This window comes from Crinia signifera, chromosome 9 (assembly GCF_055691185.1).
Source record: "Crinia signifera chromosome 9, ASM5569118v1, whole genome shotgun sequence".
NCBI lineage: Eukaryota > Metazoa > Chordata > Amphibia > Anura > Myobatrachidae > Crinia > Crinia signifera.
The window spans coordinates 17,155,248-17,167,631 of NC_139225.1; the positions used below are offsets into that span (position 1 = coordinate 17,155,248).

The 12,384-nt window shown below is 49.5% G+C and overlaps 1 protein-coding gene across 2 annotated transcripts in view; it reads left to right on the plus strand.

Moving 5' to 3' along the window:
- Positions 1-1,032: 1,032 nt before the first annotated feature.
- The window catches only part of HDAC6 (histone deacetylase 6), a 34,256-nt gene continuing 22,904 nt past the window's right edge, over positions 1,033-12,384 (plus strand). Inside the window, exons 1-11 of one of the 2 annotated variants that reach the window (XM_083161206.1) lie at positions 1,033-1,190; positions 3,150-3,269; positions 3,389-3,474; positions 4,581-4,665; positions 4,753-4,793; positions 4,883-4,979; positions 5,143-5,240; positions 5,558-5,662; positions 5,739-5,807; positions 11,495-11,621; positions 11,973-12,038. In XM_083161206.1, the coding sequence (XP_083017332.1) occupies positions 1,116-1,190; positions 3,150-3,269; positions 3,389-3,474; positions 4,581-4,665; positions 4,753-4,793; positions 4,883-4,979; positions 5,143-5,240; positions 5,558-5,662; positions 5,739-5,807; positions 11,495-11,621; positions 11,973-12,038 (969 nt within the window). In that variant the 5' untranslated portion in view covers positions 1,033-1,115. The remainder of the gene's footprint in view (positions 1,191-3,149; positions 3,270-3,388; positions 3,475-4,580; positions 4,666-4,752; positions 4,794-4,882; positions 4,980-5,142; positions 5,241-5,557; positions 5,663-5,738; positions 5,808-11,494; positions 11,622-11,972; positions 12,039-12,384) is intronic. The other variant, XM_083161207.1, reaches the window with a different exon arrangement.

The window sequence follows — 12,384 nt, forward strand, 5'->3', positions numbered from 1 at the left end:
TTGGGGTACTGACCTGCTGACGGGCTTGTGATATATCGTCAATTCCCCTTATCTCTGTACAGATCTACAGATCCCTTCCCTGTTATGTGAGGGGAATCACCATGATAGCGTAATGCTGGCCAGATAGATGACTATGAATCATCACTACTAATATCGCACATGGCACTGGACGAGGAGGAGGGGGGCATATATACACATAGAGGTGGGCACGCAGGGAATGATATGGGGCACACAGGGAATGATCTAGGTATATGGGGCACCCAGGGAATGATCTGGGTATGAGGGGGCACAGAGAATGATTTGGGTATGGGGGGGGGGGCACAGGGAATGATCTGGGTATTGGGGGGCACAGGGAATGATCAGGTTATGGGGAGCACAGGGAATGATCTGGGTATGGGGGTCACAGGGAATGATCTGGGTATGGGGGGGCACAGGGAATGATCTGGGTATGGGGGGCACAGAGAATGATCAGGGTATGGGGGGGCACAGGGAATGATCTGGGTATGGGAGGCACAGGGAATGATCTAGGTATGGGGGGCAAAGGGAATGATCTGGGTATGGGAGGCACAGGGAATGATCTGGGTATGGGAGTCACAGGGAATGATCTGGGTATGAGGGGGCACAGAGAATGATCTGTTTATGAGGGGCACAGGGAATGATCTGGGTATGTGGGGCACAGGGAATGATCTGGTTATGGGGGATTGCACAGGGAATGATCTGGGTATGGGGGGCACAGGGAATGATCTGGGTATGGGGGGCAAAGGGAATGATCTGGTTATGGGGAGCACAGGGAATGATCTGGGTATGGGGAGCACAGGGAATGATCTGGGTATGGGGGGCACAGGGAATGATCTGGGTATGGGAGGCACAGGGAATGATCTGGGTATGAGGGGGCACAGGGAATGATCTGGGTATGGGAGGCACAGGGAATGATCTGGGTATGAGGGGGCACAGGCCAGGGGAATGATCTATTCTGGGATGAGAGGCACAGGGATTGAATGGGCAGTGCGCATGCGCAGTAAGGGGAATGGCAGGGGCTGGGTATGGGCGTAACGGCGCCGCTGCCTCTGTCTGTCACGTGACCGGTAACCGCTCTGCACGGCCGACAGCAGGAGATGTCTTCTACCGGGGGGCGCCCGTCTCCTGGGGGGAGAGGCACCGGTACATCCCCCGCAGCAGCCACTTCCCCGGTATGATGTACTGTCTGTGTGCGCGTGTATATATATGTGTGTGTGCTGCAGTGGGTATGTATATATGTATGTATGCTGTAGTGTGTGTGTATATGTATGTATATGTATGTATGTATGTATGTATGTATGCTGTAGTGTGTGTGTGTATGCTGTAGTGTATGTATGTGCTGTAGTATGTGTATGTATGCTGTAGTGTATGGATGTGCTGCAGTGTCTGTATATATGGATGTGCTGCAGTGTCTGTATGTATGCTGTAGTGTGTGTGTGTGTGTGCGCAAACGCTGCACTCTGTGTGTGTGTGTATATATATGTGTGTGTGTGTGTGTGTATGCATGTATACTGTAGTGTGTATATGTATGTGCTGCAGTGTGTGTATGTATGTATGTGCCGTAGTGTGTGTGCTCCAGTGTGTGTGTATATGTATGTGCTACTGTGTGTGTATATGTATGTGATGCAGTATGTGTGTACACGTGCGTGCACGCTGCACTGTGTGTGTGTGTATATGTATGTGCTGCAGTGTGTGTGTGCACGCTGCACTGTGTGTGTATGTATGCTGTAGTGTGTGTGTGTGTGCTCCAGTGTGTGTATGTATGTATGTATGTGCTGCAGTGTGCACGCTGCACTGTGTGTGTATATGTATGTGCTGCAGTGCTCCACATTTACTAAAATCCCACTGTAATGTAGGGTACACACCAGGACGACCCGCTCGCGATGCACATCGTGAGCAGGTCGTCAGTGGCTCGTCCGACCCGCACACGGTGACGCAGGGGGGGCACGACCCGCTCACGATGTGCACCGTGAGCGGGTCCGATCTGATGGCGACCCGCACCCGGCTGTATGGTTGTCATTGAGATCCTACCTGCAGCAGGTAGGATCTCAATAACGACCGACCAACCCGCGGGACCGCGCATCGGATCGGTATCGGTCCACACCAGGTCAGAAAAGGGCCCAATCAGCACACAATCTACATCCAATTGGTCGGAATTGGATCTAGATTGTGGGGATCGGGCCCTAGTCGTCCTGGTGTGTACCCAGCATTACACCCCAGCCCTGTGACAATGATGTGATCTACATGTGGAGTTATCATGGCTTCCCCTACTGCGGCACAGCCGCCTCATGGCAAATACAGTATTACCAGGAGACAGTCTGAGCTTCCTCGCAGCCGGTGTCCCCGCTTCCGATAATAACATCCTAGCCATGTATTTCATTACCCCAATGTGCATCTGCCCCGTCCCGCCTGCGTCTGGTGCTCCCATGTGTCTCTCTGTGTGAGTTCTTATCTGTGTTTGTCAGTATATCTGGGCTCTGACGGACATGGTAACTCTGTTACAGTCCAGTTACTCTGGCGTGTTCTAGGTCATTGGTCTACATGTCATAGGACACTGAGATCAGCAATCCTGGTTACTTAGCTGCTGCTCAGTGGGGACAAAGTTCTTGCCGAGCTCTGAACCTGATCATTCATCCAGATCTGCATTCCTCCGCTGGATGACTTTCAAGCAAATGGACCATATGTGTCTCGAGTTGCTCATCGTACCCGGTATATGATGTCGTTCAGACGTGACATGAGCTGTGTAGCGCGGGCTGGCCACTGGCGGTCCGATGACTTCCCCTACACTTGCTGTAGGGACTGGGACTCATTCAGAGGCAGTACTAGGTCATCACCTATGGTGGTGATATTACTCTAGCCATTGTATATATGAATGACGTGGTCCCAAACTAGTATGTTGTCTTAATCCAGCTCAATGTTGCGGGAATAGCCCTTATATTGGATTTATTACGACCCCCTTTATTATTTTTCGGTAAATAATGTATTTAAAGGTCTCTCTTTCTGTTGGCTCCTGCTTGCTGTTACGGCTGCTGCTGACTTCTATCATTTGCTGGTCTGAGTACATGTAGTTAAGGCATTGTACCTAGGGATAAAAGTGGATAACGTTAAATGTGGATTATATGGGATTTCAGAAGAAGCCCAGTAAGAAGATGTCTCCTCAGTGCCCCTCCAACCTGCAGGAAGCAAAGAAGAGAGGCCACCGGACCAGGAAGACCCCGGAGAAGGAGATCTGTGAGCAGCTAGAGGGACTGGTAAGAAGATCTGCCCCAGTGTACCTCCCCGAGTGCCCAGTTACCTGGATCTGGCACCCAGCGCGCCATCCACCGCATACCGGATCTGCAGCCTTTACTGACCCCTCTTTCTCTTGCAGCATCTAGATAGACAGACGCCCGTGGAAGGAACAGGGCTGGTATACGATGACCGGATGACAGAGTCCTACTGCCTGTGGGATGACAAGTAATATACTGCAAAGGACGGGACATTCGTCTTCTGTCTCTGACTTAGTAATGGGGACAGCTGTTTCCTTATGCGGGATTCATATGCGTAATCTGGCTTCCAATAGCCACATCCCACTGATAAATCACATGTCCTATTATCTGCGATCATTGCTGCTCAGTAGAGATCCATTTTCACATTATTTTTCCCATAATGCCCTTCTGTTTTTCCTAAGCTTGGACCTATGACCACATGAGCAGGTGTGTAGTCTTCAGAGGAGTTTCGTAGGGCGGTATTCAATTCCGGACCCTATTTCTGCAGGCAGAATAAGCGCCCGTCATCATTTCAATGTAGTTTCCGACAAAACAATCCGACTTTAAAACAAGTAGGATCTGTTTCGTAGGAAACGGCTGCGGATCGTCAAATTCAGAGCCATGTCTTCGAAATCCGTGGCCGTTTTCAGTGATTTGCGGACTTTCCAACACATTGAATGGTGACTATCGCGTTCATGTTGTAAGGGATGAAAAAAGTCCCAGATTCCGACTGTCAGGACATCCAGATTGAATACCCTCCTTCATCTCGGTGATACATTGAAACAATACATTTAATAAATTAAAGGGACACCAATCTGGAAGAGGAAGGCGATCTTTGCCTGCGCTGTGGTTGTACTGCGCATGTACCACTGTACCTTAGTGCTGCCGCTCATGGCGAGGGTTATTTTGCACAGTGATTGGCAGCCAGGGACTGTTTTTAGGGTGATTATGGGGTGTGACTGCAAAAACGCAGATGAGTTGTCGCCATGTTTGGTTCTACATCTGCTACCCCATATGCAGCGAATACAGCCCCTGCATTTCAGTTCAAACGCCCATCGCGCCAGGTTACTCGGATGGTCGCTTACCCACACTGTCTGCGGCCACCGCTGGGGGTCTGTCAAGCCTCTGGCGGACGTCTCAGCCCATCGTTTTAATTTGAATTTTTGCGCAATCTGCTGCGTACGAGATCGCATGAGCAAATGCGTTAGCCCCCGTTGAATTAGGCCATACATAAGTGTATTGAAATCATTTTTGGAGGTTATTTCGGAGAGTGTGGTGGAGGATTAGGTATAACACCCTCTGCTCTCCTGCCAGGTTCCCCGAGTCGCCCTCTCGCCTCCTGGCTGTGAAGGAGAAGCTGGCTGAGTACGGACTGCTGGATCGCTGTGTCCCGGTGTCAGTAAGTGGGGGAGGGCGTGCGAATTGTGCATTGTGTGGGACTGGTCGAGCGGCGTAACTGTGACTATGTAACTTACATTATCTACAGGCCAGAAATGCTTCTGAGGAAGAGATCCTACTGGTTCACAGGTACACAACCCCCTCAGATACGCCCGCGTCACTGCTGACGTCTCCTGTCTCGGATTAGGGCCTGACTGATTATTTCCTCTCTGTTTCAGTCCCGAGTTTGTGGCGTTGATGAGATCCACACAGGATATGACTGAGGAGGAGCTCCGTTCGCTGTCCGATCGGTATGACTCGGTCTTCTTGCACCCGGTAAGTGTACCGGGCTCCCTTTAAATCAGGAATGTCAGACAGCTGTTATGGGGTAGTTTGTGTTCCTCTTTGTATATTAGCCCTGTCAGAGATTGACCTGTCGATAAAGTTTTCTGTCCTGCATGTGTGTTGCGCTATAACATGTCCCCTCTGTTGCCCCTAGATGTTGTTCACCGGTTCCTGTCTGGCCACGGGCTCAGTGCTACAGTTAGTTGATAAGGTTCTAAGGGGTGAAATCCGCAATGGTCTGGCGGTGGTTCGGTAAGTGTCTGGGGATCTATAGTCACATCACGGATAAAGGGTTACACTTTAGTGATCATCCTAGCACCCTGCAGGTTTCATAACCCGTTCAGATCCTCTTCCCTGCCTGGGGTGCCGGTCTCTGCTGTGGTGGTTCTAGCACAGTGTGATCTGTATTTCAGCGCTGATCTACAGACCAGACATGTGCTGGCAGCACCGCATCAGAGAGCGACACCCCAGGCGGAGAAGAGGAACTGCACGAGTTATAAAAGATGCAGGGTGATAGAATGAACCTTTAGAACACAAGTGTAACTTGGGTTTCATGTCCCCGTCGGCAGGCCACCAGGACACCACGCTCACACTGACCAGATGAACGGTTACTGCATGTTTAACCATCTCGCCATCGCCGCCAGATACGCCCAGCGCATGCACGGTGTGAAGCGGTAAGGTTGGCTGCTTTTGGCCCTGCGGTTGATTGTCTGCTCTGTACAGTGTGTAATTATTCATCGTCCTCCTCAGGGTGCTCATCGTGGATTGGGACGTCCATCATGGGCAGGGAACACAGTTTATATTCGAACATGACCCAAGGTTTGTAATGTTACTGATGTTCTAGAGGGGCTGCGTTTGGGTGGGGCGACGGCTCCTGACTAACACAAGTTTATTTCTCTTTCAATGGTCCTGGTGACACAGCTTCACATTGGGATGTAGGAGGGTCCGCAGGAGCCAGGCACCTATCCTAAAGCTTTTGGAGGGTAGGCTCCTCCCCTACTGCATCCCAGATTCCTCAGTTCGTGTTAGGTGCCCACTGGAGTGGGTGCTATTCTAAAGGGCTGCTGGAGCAGCCGAAGGAGTAGAGTTAGTTAGGGTTTTTATTATTTTATTAACTTTTACACTAGCTAGGTAGGCACAGTGTGAGGATTCTCATTAGTGAATCCTCACACTGCTAGCGCAGCAGGAGCTGACAGAAGCGCGTCCTGTCAGCTCACTGTGCACATGGGAGACGCTGTCTGGCCTCCCTGTGCAGCGCTTACAGCTTCTTTTAAGAAGCTGCCTGGGCTCCGGAGCGCTCTGAAACCGGCTTCACGCTAGGTGGGGATCATGGGGGACAGGCGCTCCGTGATGGCGGCGGCCATTTTCTGCGGAGCTTACACACTGAGCTCCTGATATGAGAGGACAGCAGTGTTGTTACAGGCATGTTCCGAGTGGTCCCCAGCTGAGGGGGAGATACTGGAACGAGGAGATCCTACAATGGGAGCGGCTGTCTGGGGGTAGTTGGCGCCAAAAGTCACAGACCCCGCAGCAGCAGGGACTTGGTCCCTTCCCTCACTCTGTTTTGGCGCCATTCAGAACGCTTGCAGCGGAGCTGAGCTGGCTTACAGATCCTGACAGAGTGATTGGATTTCCTGGGCATCGCTTTCCCCATTCTGAAGACTACAGAAAGCTAAGTGAACTGAGTATTGGTTCTGTATATAATGTTTGTACATTTAATGCTGTGACTGTGTTAATGGAGAACATCATGTCTGAGCAACAGTCTGTGGTTTTGGGAGAGGGAGCCTTTAATGCATTGAGCGCTTGCAGTGGTTGTACACTGTAATTTGTCCCTGAGCAGATAAGGGGGGCTTATGTATTGTTGCGCTGCTGTGAAACCCATGGGGAGTGAACCCCAGAGGGTAGTGCATCGGAACTTGCGAGGGCTAAGTCCCTGAGGCAGGTCTGAAAATGCTTTGGTGCATTACTGGACAGGCAGAGTGATGGCTGGTAACTTCCCTAGACCATTGCCATTCTCTCAGCAGTCCGTCTAGCTCTTTGCCTCGGACCCAGACAGATCCTGACTTATACAGGTCATGCAGGATACTGCTATGGGAATCAGCAGGTTTAAATTACTTGTTTGACAAGCTTTATGGTTATTCTGGGGGGACCCCTAAAAGGTCTTATTCAGTGCCATTATTAGCTGCTGATGAGGAGGGAGAGTACACAGACATACCCTGGGTTCAGGGTGATGTTTCTGAAGAGTCCTCATCCTCAGGGGTGGAGAATTTGATTACTGCTGTTAAACAGGCATTGAATTTGTCTGTGAAGTAAAAACTCCTACTAAGGTTGTTTTTAAGAGACAGCGTGAGGGAAATGATATCTCTCTGCAGACAAGGGTTTACAAGATTTATTGGAAAACCCCTGATAAAAGGCTTTAGATGCCTAATAGATGGTTAAGCCTGTATCCCATGCCTGAGGATCATGCAGACCTCTGGGAGAATGTTCCAGTGGTAGAGGCTTCTGTGGCATGCTTGTCAAAAGCCACTGTGCTACCAGTGCAAGCCTTCAAGCAAGGCAATGGTTAAAAGGGTGGACTACACTCCGCCCTCTGATTGCTTCAGTCTGGGTCTCTAAGGCCAGGATTGGTGGGTCAGTGACCTGTGCTCTAGTTGACATACTGTTTTTTGTGTGTTGTTACTATGCAGAGAAGTCTAATGCTGCTGCAGAAATGTGATTCAGGCTGAGCAGGAAGCTCTCAAAATGGCTGCCAGAGTTTCCTCAGTGTCTGTGAATGCCAGGAGAGTACTCTGGCTTATAGTTTGGAAGGCAGATAACAAGTCTAAAAAGGCTTCGAGGCATTAGCTTTTAAAGGAAAGCTGTTATTGGTTTAGAACTGGAAGAGATTAATAAGCAGGCCACAGGTGGAAAAAAGCACTTTCCTGACTACCCCTGCAGCCAAGCAGACATCAAGGTTTTCTGCTTTCAAGCCATCCTTTCGGCTCTCCCCTAGAGGAGGTGCGTCCTTTTGAGGACAGTCTTTTAAAGGGATAGTCTCAGTCCTCCAGGGGCAAGGCCCCAAAGTCAAAATTTGGTTTTTTTTATAAGAAACCAAAGGAGAGGAAAAATCCTCCGCATACTGCCAGGGGTTTTGCCCGGCGGTGTTTAAGGAGGGGGGACGTCTGTCACTGTTCAAAGACGCAGGGGCACTGTTAGACCGGACCTCTTGGGTTAGAAATATAACCCAGGGTTAAAAGATTCCCTTAAAAGTTCTTCCACCGAGAAGGTTCATTCCTACACCACTACCAAAGGAGGCTCGGCTCCGTACAGCTCTCTTGGGAGCGGCCCATTCTCTTTTAGAGAAGGGTGTGGTAGTCCCGGTCCCCAGAGCGGAGGGAAAAAAAGGCTTTTATTTCACTCTGTTTTTGGTGCCCAAACCAGACGGGTCTTTCAGCTGATCCTAAACTTAAAGGCATTAATAGCCATTTGTGGGTAGACCATTTCAAAATAGAGTCTCTACGGTCTGTGCTGCTAAGCCGGGACCAGGGAGAATTTTTAGCGTCAATGAAGGTCCAGGACGCATACTTGCAGGTTCCTATCCACCCAGAACATCAGGCAACTATTGGGGTGTGCAATAGGAGACCTTCTCCTGTAATTACAGGCGTTGCCTTTCGGTCTGGCCATAGCGTCAAGGGTATTCACCAAATAATGTCAAAAATGGCGGCTGTGCTTCGACTGAGGGAAATCATGGTGATTCCAATTTTGGACGACCTGCGGTTTAAAGCGGAGTCAGCAGACAAGTGAAGAGTCACTTGGCAGAAACCATAAGGTTTTGCAGATTCACGGCTGGCTTTTAAATTTACAAAAGTCTCAATCGGTGCCGTCACAGAGACTCCAATTCTTGGGGATTGTTTTGGATACCCAGTTGCATCGGGTGTTTCTACCAGAGGCATAGGCCAGGGATCTGGCTGCCTTGGTACAGGAGATCCTCGGGTCTCAGAGCACATCAGTATGGAGGTGCCTCAAACTGCTGGGGAAGATGGTGGCGTCTTTCGAGACGTTACAGTTCGCCAGGTTCCACTCTAGAGTGTCCCAGTGGAACTTTCTGACAGGCTGGTCAGGAAACACTCAGGTCAGAACAAATGGTGTTGTTTTCAGAAACTCGATCCTTCCTAAAATGGTGGATGGAGGTGGATTCCCTTCGGGGGGGTCGGTCCCTGCAGTCCTGGAGCTGGTTGGTAGTCACTACCGACGACAGTCTCAGAGGCTGAGGGGCAGTAGTCATGGACCTGCGTCTGCAGGGCTTGTGGACTTTAGAGCAGAAAGACTGATACTTTACAGTCTGCCTTACTGATCAACATCGTGGAACTGAGGGCTGTGTGGAAGAGGTTTTCTCTGGCGGGAGAAAAGATTACAAGAGCTCCCTTTTAGGCATTCAGACCGACAACGTCACAGCTGTGGCGTATCTGAATCACCAGGGAGGCGCACACAGCAATCTGGCCATGTGGGGGTGTCCCGAATCTTCTTGTGGGCGGAACAGAATGTTCTAGCATTATCAGCAATATTCATACCAGGAGTGGAGAATATAGAGGCCGACTTCCTGAGCAGGTAGAAACTGATGGAAGGGAAATGGAGGCTGAATCCACAAGTATTCCACTAGATTACAATAAGGGGGGATCCCCGGATAGGGACCTGAGGGCATACAGGTTCAACCATCAGGTACCCAGGTTTTATGACAGGACGTGGGATTCACTGGCAGAAGCAGTGGATGCCATGACTATCCCCTGGGAGGGGAATCTTCTTTATGATTTTCCGCCAGTTCCAATGCTGGCAAGAGTGTTGAAAACAATACAGGCCCAGACAATTCCAGTAATTTAGTGGCCCCAGATTGGCCAGGGAGATCCTGGTACTCGAGGCTTCAGAGATTCTCTGTGGACTCGTGGCGTCTACTTCTGAGGTCAGACCTTCTAAAACAAGGACCGTTCAACCAGCTGGATTCAGCTCGATTAATTTTGACGGCCTGGCTGTTGAAAACGCCATTTTGAGGAATATAGGATTCTCAGAGACGGTGTTAACGCAATGAGTAAAGCCAGAAAGTCAGTGTCTTCTGTAAATTATTATAGGGCCTGGAAGACCTATATTTGGTGGTGTGTAAGACAGAAGTCACACACATCGAGATTTAAAATGGCTAAATTGTTGGAGTTTTTTACAGGAGGGCCTTTCCTCTGGGTTAGGCCTTCAGTCACTCAGAGTACATATCTCGACCGTGGCAATTTCTTTCCGAAGAAGGATTGCGTTAGAACCAGAAGTACAGGCCTTCCTGCAGGGGGTTTCTCTATTGAAACCTCCCTACAACCAACCAGTAGCGCCAGGGGAATTATCTCTGGCTCTGGAGTACCTTAAAAAGGCGCCTTTTGAGCCGTTAAGGTCGAAGGACCTTAGTTTCCTTACAGGGAAGCTGGTATTTTTGTTGGCGGTGGCGTCAGAAAAAAGAGTATCGGAGTTGATAGCTTTGTTCTACAAGTCTTCCTCCCTTATATGTCATGATGATAGGGCTGTCTTTCGGACAGTACCCCTAGATTTTTACCAAAAGTAGTCTCTGCTTTTCATCTAAATCAGGAGATTGTTCTGCCTGTGTTTCAACCCCCAGAGGGTTGTTAGAAAAAGGGACAAATTGAGGAATTTGGATGTTGTGCGTGCCTTACGCATATATGTGGACAGAGTTAAGAGTGTCAGAAAGACTGATACTTTACTGGTTTTGTATGACATACACAAACTTAGTTGGCCTGCTTCTAAGCAGACCATTGCTAGGTGGTTGCGCTCTGTTATTGCGTTTGCATATACTAAAGTTGGTAGGCCTGTACCAGCCAGGATTAATGCGCATACCACCAGGTCGGTTGCCACCTCTTGGGCGGTTCGACATGGGGCAACAGCTGAGCAGGTTTGCAGGGCTGCCACTTGGTCATCTGTTCATACTTTTGCCAAATTCGATAGGTTCCATGAGTTCGCGTCGGTGGACGCATCATTCGGGCGAGCAGTGATGAAAACTGCAGACCTGAGCGTACCCACCCAAAAGGACAGGCTCTGGAACGTCCCAATGTGAAGCTGTGTCACCAGGACCATTGAAAGAGAAAAAGGGATTTTTGTAAGAACTTACTGTTCGAATCCCTTTCTCTGATATGGTCCTGGTGACACAGCGATCCCTCCCTTACGCTCAGTAAGTATGCCAGTGTTCATGATGTTTCATGTTATAATTGGTTGAAAAGTTAAATTTAAAATTGTGCATATAATATGTGCAGGTGTTTGTACTGAGTTAATGTATTCCAGTGGCTTTGAAAGATTAAACTGAGGAATCTGGGATGCAGTAGGGGAGGAGCCTACCCTCCAAAAGCTTTAGGATAGGTGCCTGGCTCCTGCGGACCCTCCTACATCCCAATGTGAAGCTGTGTCACCAGGACCATATCAGAGAAAGGGATTCGAACGGTAAGTTCTTACAAAAATCCCTTTTTAATGTCTCCCCTTTCCAGCGTTCTATATTTTTCTATTCACCGTTATGAAAATGGGCAGTTTTGGCCCCATCTTCTGGATTCTTCCAGCTCAGCCGTGGGAAAGGAGCGCGGCGAACGATATAATATAAATGTGCCGTGGAATAAGGTTGGAATTCCACAGATTGTACAAATTCTGCATACCCTTCCCTTGCTCTCCCTCTCTCCTGCACGCCAGCCTGCCCACCCCAACTGCCTGCCTCTGCCCCCCCCCCAACTGCATTCCTCTGCCCTCTCTGGTCTGCCTCCCGACCCCCCAACTGCCTGTCTGCCTTCCTCCTGCCCTCCATAGGCTGCCAGCCTCTGCCTCCCCCCCCCCCACCCCCCCAACTGCCTTCCTCTGCCCTCCCCGGGCTGACTGCCTCCCGCCCCGCCCCCGGACTGTCTCCTGTCCTTGTTTCCTGCTTGCATGTTGGCAGCAGGTACCATATTGTAGCCATAACTTCTGCTTGTTCCACAGACTGGAATGGATGATGCAGATTATATCTCGGCATTCCTCCATCTTCTCCTGCCCGTCTCCTATGAGGTAACACAAGCACAGTCCTGTCTGTTTCTAAAGGTGCCCATACATGTTACAATTATTGTATACACTATCGCATCTCATCGCATCTTGGTTTTGCGATGAGATGAGATCTTGTACAAAAAGTATGTGCAACACATACATACACACATACATACATACATACACACATACATACATACATGCAACACATACATACATACATGCAGCACATACACACATACATACATGCAGCACATACTTTTTGTACTAGATCTTATCTCATCTCATCTCATCGTAAACCGAGATGCGATAGTGTATACAATAATTGTAACGTGTATGGGCACCTTTACTCTGATCTTTACATCAGGAT